Genomic DNA, 19,446 nt, shown 5'->3' on the forward strand with positions numbered 1-19,446 from the left:
GTGAAAATATCATAGTTTTATAGTTTGGTTTGTATTGCTAGCCACCTTGTATAGGTTTCTGGAGATATAGAATATAAATATTCTAAATAAATAAAATACTTCTGTGACCTAGCTTCTTTAAAAGAGAGTTTCCTTTACAGAAGATGAATTAATGTTCTTAGACTTTCCACTGCAGTTTTATTTTGAAAACCAACTGTTTAGTACATCTGTTACTTTCCTGATGCAGATGGCCCAGGCTAGCCTGATTTTGTCAGATCTTGGAAGCTAAGCACGGGTAGCCTTGGTTAAATACTTGGGTGGGAATACCAAGGAATTCCAGATTCACACTTTACAGAGAAAGATGATAGAAAACCCTACTGAGTTTACCTTCAGTTGGCTGCGACTTGATGGCTCTTTACACACACCCCAATTAGCAACAGCACTGAATGTTTGTGAGTACTCTTAAGTGATCGAAGTGATCTAAGAAGAGAGTATACTCCTTCAGTTGGCCACACGTGGAAATTGTGCAGGATTGCCATGTAAATTGTTGACATTTAGTGCATTTTATCCCACACTTCCTCCAATGAACTCAGTATACATAATTTCCCCTCCATTTTATCCTCACTACAACCTTGTAAGATAGCATAGGTAGGGGGAGAATAACTGCCCCACAGTCACCCAGTAAGTTTTATGATGAGTGAGGATTTGAACCCAGATCTCCCTAGTCCTTGTTGACAACTAATCATTACACCACACTGTACTGAGGAAGTAGTTGGATAAATACCCTAGTGTGAGTGGAAAATACTACTACTTGGTCCCTGTCAGTGGTATTGTATTTATTTCCACTCACCTAAGAGTAAATATCCAGGAGCATCTAGACCAGGGGTAGGGAACCTGCGGCTCTCCAGATGTTCAGGAACTACAATTCCCATCAGCCTCTGTCAGCATGGCCAATTGGCCATGCTGGTAGGGGCTGATAAGGGTAGTTCCTAATTTTACTGAGTGATCTAGACCAGGTGCGTGACATGACTCTCAGATGTTCAGGAACTACAATTCCCATCAGCCTCTGTCAGCATGGCCAGTGTGGCCATGCTGGTAGAAGCGATGGGAACCAAGTTCTAATTTATCTGGAAAACTTTCCACTACAAATCTAAAACTATCGTGAGAGAGAGAATTATGAATATTTGTCGAGATTGGGTTTTTGTATGACAGACTAGCTGTGCTACAAACCTATCTAATTATAGATTTATGTAGGTTTTATACTACTTTACTATCATGGTATTTACTACCATCTTCTAAAAATTGTAGTTTGCTGGAATTGAGAAGCTGGGCCAGTGTACTGGGTCAGCATGGTTCAGCACTTGCCAAGGTCCAGCAGGGCCCACTGCCAACATTGGCTTCTTCTCCTCATAGGAGACATACCTGGCAGTACAGCAGAAAGCAAAACCATTCTCCAGTGCTGTAATGAAAGCTTCCCTGTGGATCGACAAGACCCCTTAGTCAGCGCTAATGAGAATTCTTGGTTAAAGATCCCAAGCTCTATTCCCAGGTCATTTGTGAAAAGGAATGATCGACCGTTTAAGGCTATAGCATGGATATGCTATAAGTGCTATACTATAAGCAAATGAAGAGTGGCTTCCAATATGGTGTTCAGGATGCAAGGCAGTCTTAGAAACTGAACTCCTTTCCCCCTGAATCTGAAGCAGCAGTGTCTGAAGTGTAAAATATTGTCTTATGTAAAAGGTTACCATGTCTGTTTTCACAATGGCATGGCTCTTTCCTGCCCCATCTTCTAATTCTATCGTGCCGTGATGTCATCTTCATTATTGTTCTTTCTTTGGCAACTAGCAGCTGCCAATTGAGAATGAAGCAAAAAGAGATGAGGGAATGGGGTAGGCTCGGAGCATTCATTGAAGAATGCTACCTTTGGGATAGAGAGGGTTCCTATGAAGGAACTGCATGTTTAATACTTTTTTAAAAAAATTGGAAGGCTCTTCCTTCCCTTTTATTATCCTTTAATACAAGTAAAAAGACAAGCAATGGAATACAATTTAATTAAATGTGTTAAGTTTCAGAAACCTGAAATCAGAAGGGCTTTATGGCTTATCTATAAACTATGTGAGGCAATGTGGTAGAAAAATGTTTCAAAAGAAGTAACTGCTTTTGTTTTCATAGCTTGATGTACTCCACTCCCAGCAAGGAAACAGTTGTAGGGTAATGGAAAGACCAGTTGAAGAACTCCATAAGAATTGCCTTCAGGAGAACGAGGAAGAGGTTGTGGCAGCCTCCAATATCTCTTCTACTCTTTGCTTGGACAATGTGGAAAAAATGCAAGCAGACATGTTGGAGAAGGCCAGGGAGCTTTTTCGGCTCTGTGACAAAGAAGAGAAGGGCTTTATAACCAAGTTTGACATGCAGGTAGGTAGAGGAGAAGACCATAGTAAAGGGGATGAAGGGAATTTTTTCTACCTGTTCTGTTTTTTTGTTTCAAAATTCTGGATCTTTTTTTGTGTTTCTTCCACAGACGCTGCAAAGTGAACTGCCCCTGACTACCGAACAGCTGGAGGCTGTGTTTGACAGCTTGGAACAAGACAATAATGGGTATCTCACACCCATTGAATTCAGTATGGGGCTAGGTAAGAAGAGTATGGGAGATGGCACACATGTGACAGAAGGACAACGGCTACAGTTTAGCATCAGGAAGGTCCAACAGTGTACAGAATATAAATGTAGCCTGGCCCAGACCGCTTGCAGCAAACATTAGACAGTGAAGGGGGTGGGGGGAATCAACAATGAAAGGTCTTTCACACTTGCAGCTTGTGACTGTGGAATGTGCACACACCCTGCCAGTGAGTGGTGTAGAGGCAGGCTTGCCTTGTGCCAGGTTGTCCCTCTGTAACCAACAAGCTTTTCCCAGCACCTCTGTGCTTCCAATTTAGTGTTAAAACTCCTGCTCCGGCAGCTCAGGACCTCCTCTGAAGAGGAGCACCTGCTGCAAAGTGTAGTCCAGGCTGTTGTGCTGAGTGGGAGCTGCCTGGATGGAGAGCAGAAGCTCTGCTGGCATTTCTGTGCTGCTGCTGCTGATTACAGCCCGCCAAGTTTCTTTTTCTTAAGAAAACAGTTTAAAGTCAACAGTTCCAGGAGTCTGACGTGAAGTGCACTGATCAAAGCTATCAGGAGAGGCAGGTGGACAGGAAGGGGAATGACAGGATCTTGTTTTTGCTGGAACACAGTGGTGGTATAATACGTCTGGTACAAACTGTCTTGGCATTGTAATGTTAGGCTTGACTGAAGCAACACATATGGGAGCTGGGATTGACGAAGTTGAACAATGGTTGGCCTGTGTGGTGAGCTGTCAAGAGGACTTCACCCTTGAGAGAACAAATCAGTGACACATCTGGGTTCAAAATGGAGAGGGCTTAGCCCTCCTATATTATGTATGCTTGTGCAGGATACTTAATGTTGTCCCACTCACTTATCCCGGCTCACTGTACGTGTGATAGTTACCAGCTCAATGCTGCTTTACCTTGAAGCCTGTGGCAGCAGGTACCAGGTCATCAACGTCTAGTACTAAATGTAACATTGATCAACTTAAAAGCAGTTTCAGCATGGAAGCTTCATAACATAGTCATTTGTAACTACTTTCTATGAAGTCTGGAAGAGTTTCAGTCTATTTGCAGAAATCTCCCAAACAAAAGAGTTTAAGCCATTAAGAGTTATGGCCATTACAGCATGTGAGCCATTGCAGGCAATAAGCTCGCTGCAGGCTAAAAAGCATCGCTGGAAGCTACAGTTGCTTTTGTACATCAGTCTCCATATGTGAACCAGTACTTGGGTGATTTAGAACACCGAACCCTCGTGGTTTGTAGACATTGCCTCAGAATGGTTTTAAGCTGGTTTATTAGTCATTTGACCTCCCAAGGGAGATCTGTAAGGTGGAAGAGTCAGTTGGGATCTGTCACTGTCTGTTCTGAGACATCACTGAACTAAATTCTGAGGATTCTTTGGATAAAGGCATTACATTTACAGTGCAACCCTATCCAGAGCTACTGTAGTGTAAGCCAATCGATTTTTCTACTGTTAGATCGGTGGAACTTTGGTAAGGATTGCACTGAAGCGCATGCAGTACGATTTTAGTGGACGACATAGGAAAGAGACTGTGATACAGCCAAGCTCCTATTTTTTAAACTGGGAGTTAGTGTTAGATTTGCATTCCAGCCTCCTTCAGGAAAATTGCAAAAATGCAGCTAGAGGTCTCTAGTTATTTTCTCCTTCAGGGACCTAGCTCTGTATGGCTTCAGATATGGAATTATATCTACACCCTTAGACCATTCTCTGGGCTTGGAGTTTTCAAACTTTGTCATAACAAGATATTCTCAGTCAAGAAAACATCCCTCTGAACTAACGTCACCAATGTAAAGAAAGCAAAAGGGCAGGCAAACAGACGTCCAGAAAGATCAGAAGACTCCTGCAGTATTTGGGTGGGGAGGGAAATATGTTCAAGCCATTGAAAACTGTTTGTGCTCTGATGTGTAACATGTTCAGTAAGTCACAAGTTAAGGAAGCCAGCTAGTCCTGTTATACTATTCAATTATACAAGCAGGAAGTTGCCATATATGTTGTGCCATCTGCCTGAAGAAGACAACCATCAGTTTTGTCTAAGGCTTAATATGAGCCAGGAGTGAACTATGGAATTTATTTTGAATAATGTAATGTAACCCTGAAACTCTGTAAGTAATGGTGGTGAGGAATATCTCAAAGTTCAGGTGGAGTGTACTTTCTTATCCACAGAGTACTCACAGCCCACCACCATATCTTTGGGATTAGAGGGCATTGCTTCTAGGTCAAAAGTACGGTTCCCAGACACATCTCTTTTTTTATATGTTGGTCATGAAAAGGTGCTGGAGCAATGCATAAAAGCCAGTCTGTATCTTTTGACTTCCTACCTTTGCATCAGAAGGTGATCTCTTACATTTCTTTTGTTTCCTTTGCCCCCAGGAAAGTTCATAGGAATTGAGCGGTACCAGAGCTCTAGAAGTCTTAGACACGAGGAGACCTTTGAGTCAGGCTGGTCTGATGACTTGGACCAGGCAGATGAGGAGGAGAAGCAGTTTTGTTCCATGATGGAGCAGCTGGAAGCATCCCAGGTTTTTGAAGAGTAAGTTGGAACTGCCCAAACCGTGCTCTTTTGCCACCTCTGACTTGATCTCCGCTGATCTTTGCTCTGAATTTTTGGGTCTTTTTGTTAAAATCCATGTGTTGCATCTCTACAGCAAAATGTCAAGGACTGAGGTTATGCATCCATCTCATAGTAACTCTTCGGCTTTTCAAAAGCTCTGCCCAACAAAGCGCTTTAAAAAATGAATGTATTTAAAAATAATTTCTTGTATACACCCAACTTACTTTCAGTCATGCAGTGAAGACCCTTGGGCCAGTTTTTTTTATATCTCTACAGCCAATCAGAAGCCCATTCTCTGGCCATTCTCTAAAAATGCTTGACAGCCAGGTACAAGGAAAGGTATTGGTGGTTGCCATGATGCTCACGGGCACCAGGTTGAAACCCATCTCTGGAGTGTTGCTAGCAACTGTTTTACTTTAATTCATCCATATGTGCATTTTGATTCACATCAGCCAACTAGTGCTGTGAAGTGACAGTGCTGGCATGAGGGAGAAGTATGGAAGAAAAGGGAAGACCTGGGTTAGGAAAGTGATGAAGCCCAAATAAACTGAGGGGGCAGGCTGGCCGCTTCCTCCCACACTGTGCCCATTCAAAAGATTTTAAAGATGCAAATGGCTTGCTTTCAGTCCTTGGATTGATTATCTGACCACTTATAGCCTATAATCTGTACTACAAAGGAAGGTCTAACTAGTGTATTGGCTTTTTAACCACTTTAATTTGAGTTTGGATCCTGACTGGATAGCTGGTGTGGTATAGTTGTTAAAGTACCAAACATTGGATACCCTATTCAAGTCCATTACCTGGGTGTGAAGCTTATTACGAAAGATCTTGGATCAGCCACTCTTTCTCAGCCTAACTTAACTCACAGGATTGTAGTAAGGACAAAAAGTCGGGAGGGAGAGAGCCATGGATGCTACCCTGATTGGAAGAAGGGTAGAATTAGGGAAAAAAATCAGTTCTGTGCTAATACTGAAGCTTTACTTCTTTATGCTCCAGTCAGAGTGATGTTCAGGAGCTTTGGGCTCGACTCCAGAAAGAACAACCAGAGCTTCTGACCAGTTTTGAAGAGTTCTTGTTCCGCATCTCTTCTTACATTAAAGAAATGCACCATGAGAAGGAATCCATGGAACAGGTTCTGAAACGGTATGCCTTTTGCTAATGATAATTAGAGCAAGAGGGGCAAAGTCAGCCTGATTACAAGTTAAAGAAGCTAGAGGGTAAGATAGTAATTTCTTTGAGATAATTGTCTACTAATTTTTTGGATTTTTTTTGGTATTTTATTTGAGAAAAAGAGGGTAGTGGAGAGGAGGGCAGATGGATGGACTTGAGAGTCCCCTTCCCCAATTTCCTCTATTTCTTGTGGGCAGCAGTGAAGGCTGTAGTAAAAGTGTAGGGTGAGTCTGCTTGTTGCCCCCCTCTCCCTCCTCTCTGTTGCCCTGGTGGTGTTCCATAGAGCATTGGGCCCATGGCATTCACTCTGGCTTACCTTATACTGGACAGTCCTGCTTGGATCCATGTGTAATTGTCTCCTGTTCATTATAAGGCATAGTAGGTAGATCCTATTGCTTTAGGGACATTGCATTTTTTATCTAGTGCTTTTTAAGCAGGAAGTAAGAGTCGCCCCATCTGAGTAACTGTTTCCCCCCCTAGCACTAGCAAATATTTTCTAAATTCCATTTTTAAGAAATATAAACAGCTTCATTGCAAGGGGACATCTCTTTAAGAAAACTGACTCTTTGTGTAAGTTGTTCAGCCTCTGTGGTGTTCCCTAGAACTGAAAGATTTTCATGTGTTCTACTATTCCTGATGATTCACACCTGATGTTAGCTGCTATTTATGTATTTGGTCTTTGGAAGAGACATGAATTTACTTTCTTCCTCTCCCTGGTTCCCCACTACAAGTATTTCCTACATTCCACATCTCTTCCCTATTAATATGTGCTTGTAGGAGGGAGACAGACCATGACAGAGAAATCAGGTGTCTCTATGAAGAAATGGAGCAACAAATTAAAGCAGAAAGGGAACGGCTGCTCTGCCAGGTAAACTCTTCTTTCACTCTCAAGGCTCCTGAGTTAAGCACTTAGCTCAGTTGCTAAATCAGTGAGCCATGTCTTGGATTATGCCTATCGGTATCCCCCACCTTCAAGAGTCAGGTAATATATATTTATATACCCCCCCACCCCTGTTGTCTGCCCTTTACAGGAGTCGATGAGGCATGACAGGAGAAACCTGCTGCAGAAAGAGCTGCAGAACAAAGAGCAAGAATTTGAGAAAATCCTCTACCGGCAGAAAAAGGTGATTTGGGGCTGCTTTGCACATGCATGTTCACCATGTAACATGTCATCTCTCTTGTTGCTGGATTTCATTATCAGTGAAAGCCCTTTTGGGAGGGAGCTGGGGGCAGCAAACAGAGTTCTTGCCTTTTCCTTTCTATCCTGATGACAATCCTATCAGGTGAGTTTGGCTGAGAGAGAGAAAGCTCAGCTGCCCCAGTGGCAGGATCGAGTGTGGATTTTAACCCCACTTCAACTGCCACTCTGTACTGACTCAATCTGATGCTTATCTGAGTTCCACTGAACTGGAAAGATATGTCTTTTCAGTGCATGGGGAATGCTGAAACTTCTTCCACATGATTACCTGCACGCAGCTAGAGCTGGATTGGGGGCCCATGGAGATGATGGCAGGTGAAATGAGTTGTTTGTCTGTGGAGCTTGACCTGAAATGGCTGTTTCACTTATGTAAACGGTCACAGAAACTTGAGATTCTTGTGTGATAAACTTGTCCTTTAGTTCGTAATAAATATTTAAGCGTTCAAAAGAGCACCACTTGTGTTCTTTTTATAACAACTCTGTTGTAAAGATAGGCAAGTATTATTATCTCCATATTGTTGTTGGGGGCAGAGACACACACACACACACACACAGAGAGAGAGGTGTGCAGCCTGCCTAAAGCCCGACCTTCCTGGTTCGCAGCTTGTTCTCTCCGCCATTACATTGCATCTGTTAAATTAGAGTTAACGAAAGCAAGTCCTTCTCCCTTGATTTGCCCACCACCAACACTAAACTGAGATATGATTAGAGGAGGGCCCTGAGGGCTCTGAGATGGCCAGCTACATCTTGCAGTGCAGAGGAGGGCAAATAATTTTTCAGCTTCCCCATCACCTCCTTACCATAGTGATTATTTCTCTCTCTGACCTTCTTGACTGCCTTGAACAGCACTGAGAACATCTTTAGCATCCTACTGGAGATTTGTTTATAGGGGGTGCACAAAAACCACCCTCCTAAATCCCATGTTACTATGGGATTCAGTAGCATTACACCAGGCTTCTAGAGTTGAGCATTCAGGTGATTTTTTTTGGGGGGGGTGTTGAGAGGGGGGGGTGTTGAGCTTTGTCTGCTGTCCTGGTTGCAGAGGGCACCATGTCCCTCTCTGACCTCCAGGGCCTTGGTTTGATATCTTGACTTTAGCCAGGTGAATCCTTTTCTACTGACACAAGGCCATCTGCTTTGTTGACACTGGTTGTTATCATGTAGTTACATCATCCCTTAGAAATGGTGCTGAGATAACACAAACTGCATTACCTTATCATTGCAGCTTGTGCAATTATTGTGTTAAGTTTTGTTCTGAGTTGTTTAAAAACTAAAGAACAGGGCAGTATTGTTACATGATGAGGCACTTAGCAATAGCCTTTAAAGGGGCCTGCTGACAATGATTCTGCAACGGTTTGAAGTGGGACCGACTTGGAAACTTACTGTGGTTTTTAAGCCCCTCTTGCAAAATAACTCCATGCTACTTTGTTCCTCCTCAATATAAATGACAGGAATCTTGCATCAGTTATCACTGAACCAGTTTATATGCTGTTTTTCATGTTTAGCAGATGTCAATGTATAGCATTCCTGACCAATGGGCTACCTGTCATGGCCATCTTGCACAACGGGCAGTGGTGAACTCAAATTTGCCTTTGAGGCTCCCAGAGCTTCCTCTCTTAGCTCAATCTGTTCCTCCTCCTCCCTCCCAGCATCACAACCTGAAGTTTGACAACCAATTCAAATATTTCACTTTTCTTCTCACAGGAAGGATGCTGAATTCTGTATTTTTGCAGGCTTGCAAAGCACAGGCACACAAGAAATCCATCTAGGCTTTTTTCTTGCTTACCTGAACAAGGCTGTTAATGATGAGGTATTTTGGAGGACATTAATTCATAGGTTCTCTATAAGTCAGACATAACTTGACAACACTTAATATACATTCACAGAGGCCGCAAGCTGAAGCTTATCTAGTTTACTCCTAAATTTAGCTTTACTATAGAGCAGTTACATTGGGGTAACTCCGAGCAGGGGGATTAAATCAGTGGTGGGATTCAAATAATTTAACAACTGGTTGTTTACAAGCACCATTTTAACAACCGGTTCTGCTGAAGTGGTGCGAACCTGCTGAATCCCACTACTGGATTAAATGTTCTTTAATGCATTATCATGACTAGTAACTGGGCTCCTCTGGAAATCTCAGCTCCATTGTGGGCAAAAGAAGCAGGTGAATATGTTCCAGTGAGCAAAGTGCAAGAATTGGAGTAGAGTTCAAATTCTGGCTCCGCAGTGGACTTAGTTGATGGTCTTGGGTAGCAGTGGCGCAGTGGTTAAGAGCAGGTGGACTCTAATCTGGAGGAACTGGATTTGATTCCCCGCTCTGCCGCTTGAGCTGTGGAGGCTTATCTGGGGAATTCAGATTAGCCTGTGCACTCCCACACATGCCAGCTGGGGGACCTTGGGCTAGTCACAGTTCTTCGGAGCTCTCTCAGCCTCACCTACCTCACAGGGTGTTTGTTGTGAGGGGCGAAGGGAAAGGAGTTTGTAAGCCCCTTTGAGTCTCCTACAGGAGAGAAAGGGGGGATATAAATCCAACTCTTCTTCTTCTTCTTCTATATGAAGCTGCTGCATATGAGACAGATCCCTTGGGTCTATCAAGGGCAGTCTTGTCTACCCTGGCTGGCAGTGGCTCTCCCGAGACTCAAGTGGAGGTCTTTCTCTTCAATCTAATACTTTTAACTAATCCCACTGATTTAACAAGCTGATCCCACTGATTTAACTAGCAGTTTTGGGGGCTGAACCTGAGACTTTCCACATGCAGCTCAGATGCTCTTCCACTGAGCCACATCCTCACCCAACCTGACTGAAGACTGCTGTATGGTTATGCATGCTAAATTTGTTACCTAAATGAAATGAATAGCATGATTTCTAGGCACTTGAGAGGGGAAAGTTGCCACTGTAGCATCTTCTGAGAAGTGGGTAGGGATGAATTTGCCTACCTTGTCCTGCTCTTCAGCCAGCAAACAGGATACGCTTGTTACCTTCAATGATTTGTTACTTTATTGCTTGCAGCTGGGAGAGAGAATATTTACTAATGGCAAACAGTAGTACACACTGAGAGATTACAACCAAGGCCAAACAAGACCCATGTGAGGCCCCTCCTATAAAGGCCTTGAGAAGAAAACTCCAAATTCCCGGGGCTCGCTTAAAGTTACACATATTTACTGTATTAAATGGTGATGTCATTTAGGTGGCTTTTGAAAGATTGTGTTCACTTCTGTTTTCTTTCCAGCATGGGAAAAGAGGAGAAAGAGAGGCATTGAGTACACCCTGTCAATTCTCTACAGCCTTAAAAAAGGCCTGGTCTGGCTGCCGCTGTGTCACAGAAGTGCTGGGCTGCTTGAGAGTGCCTTTGAGGACTGTTTTAGAAATCCAAGATCTAGTTAAATTACTATATGAGGGGAGCCTGAATACACACCCGTTCTCATTATGGCTTGTGGGTATAAATTGGTTGAGAGGTTGGATGAAATATACAAATAGTGCATGCTGCATATAGCTAGTGAGAAATGTGTATATGTAATTCTGGACTGAGTGCAATTGCATGATCCTGACCTCTTGCAGGTGATAAACATTAGGCATAAGCTGAAGGAGGGTCTCAAAGGGAAGGTTTTAAAATCCAGTCTGAAATGTTTCAGCATCACATTAAGGGTGGACATTAAGAATATGAAAGGCTGCTTCAGGTTGTTGGGTATGTGCCAACAAAAGAAAAACAAAATGGCTTGAACCGTTACTTTTTAATCACAACAATTCTCTAAAGAAGGTTAAATTTCAGTTCCAATAGACTGGAATCAGCGTCTAAGACAGAGAGAGAGACTTGACTCATGAGATCAATGATTAGGCTCTCCTGCAGTTTTTAAAAAATGATTAGCTGCCCTAAATGGTTGCTTTAAGATCAGGGAAAGCTTGCTCTGGGAGGACACACAGAATGCCTTGCCCCCAGTTGAAATCACTGCTTGACATTACCAAAAACTTCTTAGGGAAAAGGCAGGTACAATTGTTTGTGAGGGTAAACAGCAGCCACTGGCCCCAATCTAATTCACAAAGGGCTTGCAACATGGTATGTGTGTGTGTGTATTAAACTGCCCACCTCCTGCCATTTTTTTTGATATCAGTTGTCCCCAACTGCTTGAACTTCCACCATGGAAGGGGGAGTGGGCAGGTACCATTTGAGCATATAAGAGGGGTCAGGCTCTCCAGAACTATAGTTTCACTCTGAAACATGATGATAGCTGAAACAAATGTAGATATTAACCATGAAAGCCATTGCAAAGAGCTATTTTGTGGGGGGAGGTGTTTGAAATGTACATGGGATCCAGGGAAACTAACTGTATAAAGAAGAGGAGGAGTAGTTTGGATTTATACCTCCTCTTTCTTTCCTGTAAGGAGACTCAAAGAGGCTTACAAACTCCTTTCCTTTCCTCTTCCCACAACAGGCATGTTGTGAGTTAGGTGACGCTGAAAGAGTTCTGAAGAACTGTGACTAGGCGAAGGTCACCCAGCAGGTTTTATGTGTAGGAGCAAGGAAACAAATCTGGTTCACCAGATTGGAGACCGCCGCTCATGTGGAGGAGTGGAAAATCAAACCCAGTTCCCCAGATTAGAGTCCACCTGCTTTTAACTACTACACCATGCTGGCCTTTTAATACCAGTCTTATAATGCAATAGCAAAATACTATGTGGGGAACTATGTGAGGATGCTCTTTGTGGACTTTAGTTCCGCGTTTAATACAATCCTACCACACAGACTGGTGTTCAAACTGTTGGATCTTGAACTTTCACACTAAATCTGTTTGTGGATTAGGGACTTCTTGTCTGGACGTTCCCAGAGGGTTAGGCTGGGAAATCAGGTTTCCTCAGTCCTCACTCTCAATATGGGAACGCCACAGGGCTGTGTGTTAAGTCCTTTACTGTACACCCTTTATACATATGATAGTACCCCTGTCTATTATGGTAACACCATTATCAAATTTGCAGATGATACAACGGTGGTGGGGCTTATCTCTGGAGGGGACGAGTCTGCCTACCGGGATGAAGTAGACCAGTTGCTCTTGTGGTGCAGGGATAATAATTTGGTTCTTAATATCAACAAGACAAAGGAGCTTATACTAGATTATAGAAGGAATAGATCAGAAATTCAGCCCTTGGTTATAAATGGGGATTAAGTGGAGCGGGTGGCCAGTTTTAAGTTCCTGGGTGTTATGATTAGAGAGGATTTGACCTGGGGCATTCAGACTGCCACGGTGGTTAAGAAGGCCCAGCAGAGATTGTATTATCTGAGACTTTTAAGAAAACAACAACTGGATGAAAAACTGCTGGTTTGCCAGTCGCACAGTGGCAGATAGGAAGGTGCTCCAAAGGGTGATCACTACTGCCCAGATAATTATTGGCTGCCCTCTCCCCTCTTTGGAGGAACTCTATAATTCCCGCTGCTTAAAGAAAGTTCAGAATATTCTGAAAGACCCGTCTCACCCTGCGTACTCTTTTTTTGAAAAGTTACCATCTGGCAGACGATATAGGACCACAAAAACAAGGACAAATAGGCTCAGAGACAGTTTCTATTCTAGAGCCGTGGCTATGCTGAACTCCATGGTGTCGCATTGACGTGACTGGGGCTGTATAGGGATGGTTGGAAGGGGAATGTGGAAGATGGGGTGTGAGGATTGAAGTAATGTGCATCGGGGAATGTGTGTAATTTCGTTGTGCATGCACAATGACAATAAAGTTTTATCTTTATCACTGAAACATAAGAGCCTGGCCTTAGAAATCATTGGCACCCTGGTTGCATCTTTGCCATCCTGCCTCTTGGACTGACCTGGCATTTGTGCAGGCCTGTGTTTATAAATCATAGATGGGCTATGACGGGACTGCCAGTGGCTATTGGTAACATTAGTATGTTGTTGTGTGTAGCTAAATGCATTGCAGTGAGTTCACTGAGGTGCTTGCTGTTTTGACCTGTGGTGGACAACTTGTATTTATCTATTGTTTAAAATTATTTTGTCCTTCTCCTACAGCGGCAACGCAACTTTCAGACAGTGGCAACTTATTAGATGTTTCAAAATGTATTCACTTCATTTCTTTTCCCCCCTCTTAAGTTAGAACATCAGTTACAGACTATCAGTGCTGAACAGCTGGAGATGAGGGTACAAAATGAGAGACTGCAGCATCTAAATGACAATCTCCTGGAACAACTGGAGAGAAGCAAATGGGAGCTGGAAGTAGCCCGCGGCCACCTGGAACAGCTACAGCAAGAAGCCCAGCTGGAACAGCAGCAGAAGAACAGGTGTGTCAGGGTGCAGTTACAGAACAGGTGATGAAAGCTGCCAATTAACCTCAGCAGTGCTGAGCTGGTATGTTTCTGTCAATCAGTCAGGCATTTGTATATGACCCAGAAATGTACATGTTACTAGCAATGTTTTTGTTACTTCTAAATATTGATACCAACAACAAACCCATATGTTTTCTCATTCCCAGGAGTCCTGAGTTAAAGTATTTGAAAATGCACTTTCTGTGCCTTCCTCTGACACTAGTATGTTTTATTCCCTGTATGTAAAACAGTGACGATGTTCCTTTCCCATCTCAGAAGATTGTGATAGTTAATTGGCATAGGCAGCGAACATGGCAGAAATCCAAAGCATGTGTTTTTAAATTAAGGGTCAGCTGGAAGTTTCTGTTCTCCAGACTCAGAGGTCATAACAGCCTCTTGACAAAAAGTACAGTAAACATTAATATCTGTCTTCATAGCAATCAATTGCATTACACCATTTGAAAATTGCTACTGTGAAAAAAGTCAGCCCCATTATTGACATCTTCTGCTTTATAAGCCATTAAATTTCTTTTCAGTTTAACTGATTAAAAATAACATCAGTCATAACCAGGGTAAGTATTTGGACCTAGTGTCTACATATAGATGATGGTCCAAAGGGCAGTGGAGGAGATCTTGCACAGCTCTTTCTGTACCAATGCAAAGCTTTTAATACCATCAGGATCTGCTGTGGGTATTTTGATTCAAAATGTAGAATGTTGAGTCTCCTTTTTCTGGCTGAAATACAAATGTTATGCAAATAAACCATATGCTTTAAGATCTTCATTGGAGGCCTTGCTCCTGATGGCCCCACTTGCTGAATGTTGGTTACTCAGGAAAGAGCCTTCTCACCATCACTGAGGACAAGCCTTCCCCAGGAGGCTCCCCTGGTGCAGTCTTTTGCTATCATTCTGGATGCCAGGATGTGCATGGGTCACAAAAGCTTCTGCCACAATAAACTTGCTGAACAGGGGGGTGCCACAAGATTCTGTGTAGTATATCAATAGTACACATGCACCAGGTCAGTGAGAAGTAGGACTAGCAAATGAACCTTAGATTTCATTTGTTTAGCCAAGCCTCCACGCTCTATTGCTACCAGCTGCTTTGTGTTTTGGACAAATTATCCACATTTTAAAGGGAAACACTTGTAATACTGTCTTCTAACTCATTTCTGTCTTCTAACTCTTCTAACTCATTTTTCCTTCCCGTTAATCCAGGGATGTAATTCAAGTCTCTAAGAACATGCAGAAAGAGAAACAAAGCCTCTTGCGACAACTAGAGCTGCTCAGGTAAGGAGACAGTGGGGAAAGGACTTCCATCTCTGGGAGACTGAATTGCATTTCAGGCTGTTGCACTTTAATGAAGTAAGCAACTTTAATTGAGTTGATTACCTCAAACTCACGAGGGGCTTCAAGGGGAGCACCCTCTAACCCAATTTCTACATTATCCTGGTATGCTTGCTGCCTGAACCCAGGCCACCCAGCTGCTGTTCCCTGTGAATGGTTGTTTCACTGAAGGAGCAGTGTCTGCATGAGTATTTACAGTTTTAGATATATATTTGCAGTTTTAAAACATTTTATCCTTTTAGTTATATTTTATTTACCTTATGCTAGTCTATGGTGGTCTGTGACTGTAATAAAGACTGGTTGAGTCAGGCTGAGCACAACAACTCAAACAAAGTCTTTTGCTCAGTGGTGTAGCTTCCATGGGGAGGGGTGGGGATAGGTGCCACAGGCAGCCACCGTTGGGGTCATGTGGGGGCAGAAAATCACCCCACACCCCTCCTCCTTCCCCCCTGTCCTGCCAGAGTGATTAGTTTGCTCTGTTGTAGACTGGATCGTGACGAAGGAACAGGCTTGTGTAAAATAACACCTATAATTTTTCTTGTGTCTCTTTCCTTTGGGGCAGGGAGATGAACAAGAAGCTGCGAGATGAGAGAGATGCCTTCGAAACCAAGAAGTTGGTTAGTCTGAGACCAAAACTTTTAGCCTCCAGTCACCTTCCCTTGGCCTGCTGCATTTGCTGCCATCATGTGGGGTCATTACAGTTACGTGGGGGACATTGACTGAGGCCTCGTGTTTTTAATAGTATCTGCAGAGGAGCATTCTTTGCATCCCTAAGTTTAAAGAGAGCTGTATATTAAAACCTGGGAATTTTTAAATTGTAATAGAAGCCATCTAATATGACATACAAGGAAAAGGTCTCTAGTTGAGTGGACATGGAAGGAAATGCGGTATTTTATACATAATCTGAGAATTGGGCACCAGAGGCAGAGGAACTATAGCTGAAAAACCATCACCTGGTTTAAAGAGTACCTCAGATGTTCCATTTCTTTCTGTCACCATTCTGGAGGACAGACTGAAACTTCCCTTTGCAAGTGCTATAACTTGCTTCAGCTTGAAGCCACTGGTTCGCCTGCTGGTGGCTCTACTGTGCCAGCTTGTCACCTCGCCCTTGTAGGCTTATTGAATGTGCTTCCTTAACTGTGAAGGAGAAAAAGCAGACTGCAAAAACAAAATTTGTTTTGTCCTTTTCTACCCCCCTTCCTTTTGGGGATAATGTAAGGAGAGATGATGTATGTGAAAAAGTCATTCAGTAGCCCAGCACGAACCAGCAAGTTATTATCAAAATGTGAAGTTCACCTCCAAGAAGACTTCTCTTGTTCCACTGTGAAATATTTCTCTTGCTGCTGATTTGCCTACTCTTGAATGAAGTTCAGGAATGAAATAAAAGGAAAAGTTTGTTAATAAATAACTGCCTTTTTCAATGATGTGCCTGCACAGATCAGAATTTTTATGAAACTTGACTGGAGATTTTTTTGAAGTTGCTAAGCATGATGGTATGAATGGGGAACAGGGATTTTCCTAGTTTGGCATCTTGGTTTTCTTGTGTCTGTGAGCTCATGTGCATTCCAGAATATAATTCTACTCCATGTTTGTTATTACTTGTCATGTGGCTGCATTGTCAGATAAGCAGAGGGTGGGGAAAATGTATATGTAACCTCCATGCTGCACACATTTAATGTGCATGTTTTGCATTTTTGATGTTTTCATACAATTGCAAGCCTCTTAGGCAATAGGCAAATGATCCTTTGAAGCTGTTATCACATCCTGGTGAGGACATGAGGTTAAGTGCATGATCAAGAGCTCCGAGAAAATCACTCCAAATATGAATGCTGATGATGGAAAGTGTCATCAATTTATGGTGACTCTAGGGTTTTCAAGTCATAAGACTTTCAGAGGGGGTTTGCCATTGCCTGCCTCTGCTGGGCCAAGAGAGTTCTGAGAGAACTGTGACTGGCCCAAGGTCACCCAGCAGTCTTCATGTAGGGAATCGACCCCAGTTCTCCAGATCCAAGTCCAACATTCTTAATCACTACACCACACTGGCTGTCAAAGATGAGTACATATGGAAAATGTAACCATGTTGGTTCTCTAGGAAGAGTTGGCATGAATCAAGAGAAAGTGTTAAAAATGCCAGTTCTTGAACATAACTGACAGCCCTCTTGTACCCCCCCCCCCTTCTGTGTACATCATCAGACAGCTTCTTCTGCTGGCAACAATAACTAAGTGGAAAGAAAAAGGTTTGCCAATTCAGCAGTAAGTTGATGTGCAAAAGCTTCTCTCTGGAAGCCTGTCAGTGATTGATTTTATTTATTACTTTTTGCCAAGATTGCTGTTTTTTTACTTGCATCTGTAGGATCTGTTACTGTATATTTATCAAAAGGTGGTGCTAATAGTAGGAACTTCTTCCAAACCTGCTTTTGGAACATCTGCAAACTGCTGCACTTCCAAAAATCACTTTGGCTGGAAAATACTTCAATGCAGACTATGGTGCACACTTCAGACTCACAGCAGATCTATACAGGGGAGCAGGTTTCCTCATGTGAATGCAGACAGCTGGACATACCCATTCCGAGCATCATATATCTTTTGGGCCTCATTGAACAGGCCTGGTGTGTCATCTGAAGTATTCTTCTCTGGAAGAGGCCTGGAGCTGATTGAGATTGGAATCTGTGTGATTTAATACCGTGCCTCATGAACCTTGCTTGCTCACGACTTCAGTGCTGGATTTTCACAGGCTGTACTTGAGTAGATTTCAGAGTAATGAGCATATTTACTGTGGTGAGTCTCACAGAGACATGCTAGTCTGGTTAACAAATTGACTCATGATTACCATTCCAGTGTGTTTTCTAGCTAAGGTAGCCAAGAATCATTCTTTAGATCCAGAAGCCCTAGTTTCAGTCTTCAGCAGATGCATTCTATCTGTGAGTCCCATTACATATATTTGGTGTGTTTATTGTTGATGTTATGACCTCAGTACATTTCAGATATCATTCAATTATTGAAATGTGTACCAGTGCCCCGAAGCTCTTTGTTTTCTGCCATGATAAAATTTCATGTGTTTTGTTGCCATCATTATCAAATCCTTCATGTTTGTGTGTTCTGCTGTTTCAAATCAATGTTGCTTCTTCACCATCTGTGTAAAGGCAAAAGTTACAATAAAAGTGGTTAGGACTAGAGAAATAGCCATCATATGATTGTCATTTTTCATTGTATAAAATGTATTTCTTTTATATGGTTGTGGTTTACCATGTTGTGGTTTACAAGGTCACTTTGAGGATCAGTGAAATGTTTAAGACTGGGTTCTGAATAAACTTGGAGCACACACGTATTGGGTTTTATTGTAATCTCTTGGAAGTCCTTGTGGTGAAAACGTTCCATATAATGCATGCACACACCAAGTGGGACACTGAAATGTTCTTCAATTAGTTCCAAAAACTTTAAAGACATTGTCTACCAGTGGCTAAATGGAAGCTGATGTATTGGTTTACATCTAGCAGAGCTTAGCTGTTGAAGATCTGTTGAATTGTTCTCATTCAATGATGTATTTTAACTTAATTTTTCTAATTTTCAGGCAGCTCCAAACAAAAGGCTCCAGTTAAAGAAGAAAGGGTCAGTGGTAGACAGTTACCTAGTGGAGAAGTCAATTAAATGGTTAGAATGGAGTCTGTTGTATTGTGCTCCTCTGCATGCCGTTGAGTCACTGCGGTCAAACTGTCCTCTCCATTTCTCCTCCCCAAGTGGATTAATGTTGGTCATTGTAGTAGGTGGTATAATGTGTATTCTGTACTGCATTTTTCACAGATGAATGGGCAAGTGTGGGGATGGGCACTAATGTAATGGTGCTGAGGGTGAGAGAGTTCACCATGAGGAATGTAAGCACAATGCGCACATTCAATACAATTTTCACAGTATTGTGCATTCTGTTAGGAGGGAAGGGAATGCTGTCAGAAATAATGCACTTAGAGCCCAGAAGCAGGCTTTTCTTGGGAATACCTGCATGCACAAAAGGTATTGTGAGGTCTGAGTGATTTGATTCTAGCTAAAACTAATCTGAGTGACCCAAACTAGTTGGTCAAAAATCATGGGAGCTTTTGCTAGTCCTATCTGGACTCGCCCAGGCCATATGTTGAGCTTGTTTTATAGACTCATCTGCAATGCTAGCCTGCTATAAACTCTTCTTGCAGCTCTCCTGTTTTATCAGTGCTGGTTGAGAAGATGGGGTGAAGCTACTGTAGCAGAAACTGTTTTACAAACTAGTTAACACTGGTAGGGTATC

At 42.6% G+C, this 19,446-nt stretch overlaps 1 protein-coding gene across 1 annotated transcript in view; it reads left to right on the forward strand.

The window, feature by feature from the left end:
- Nucleotides 1–18,494, forward strand: part of CRACR2B (calcium release activated channel regulator 2B) — a 37,749-nt gene extending 19,255 nt beyond the window's left edge. Inside the window, exons 3-11 of the mRNA XM_048483376.1 lie at nucleotides 2,155–2,397; nucleotides 2,504–2,615; nucleotides 4,978–5,137; nucleotides 6,155–6,301; nucleotides 7,106–7,196; nucleotides 7,360–7,452; nucleotides 13,616–13,803; nucleotides 15,042–15,113; nucleotides 15,733–18,494. Of these exons, the coding sequence (XP_048339333.1) occupies nucleotides 2,197–2,397; nucleotides 2,504–2,615; nucleotides 4,978–5,137; nucleotides 6,155–6,301; nucleotides 7,106–7,196; nucleotides 7,360–7,452; nucleotides 13,616–13,803; nucleotides 15,042–15,113; nucleotides 15,733–15,889 (1,221 nt within the window). The 5' untranslated portion in view covers nucleotides 2,155–2,196 and the 3' untranslated portion in view covers nucleotides 15,890–18,494. The remainder of the gene's footprint in view (nucleotides 1–2,154; nucleotides 2,398–2,503; nucleotides 2,616–4,977; nucleotides 5,138–6,154; nucleotides 6,302–7,105; nucleotides 7,197–7,359; nucleotides 7,453–13,615; nucleotides 13,804–15,041; nucleotides 15,114–15,732) is intronic.
- Nucleotides 18,495–19,446: the final 952 nt, after the last annotated feature.

This window comes from Sphaerodactylus townsendi, linkage group LG02, assembly GCF_021028975.2.
Source record: "Sphaerodactylus townsendi isolate TG3544 linkage group LG02, MPM_Stown_v2.3, whole genome shotgun sequence".
NCBI lineage: Eukaryota > Metazoa > Chordata > Lepidosauria > Squamata > Sphaerodactylidae > Sphaerodactylus > Sphaerodactylus townsendi.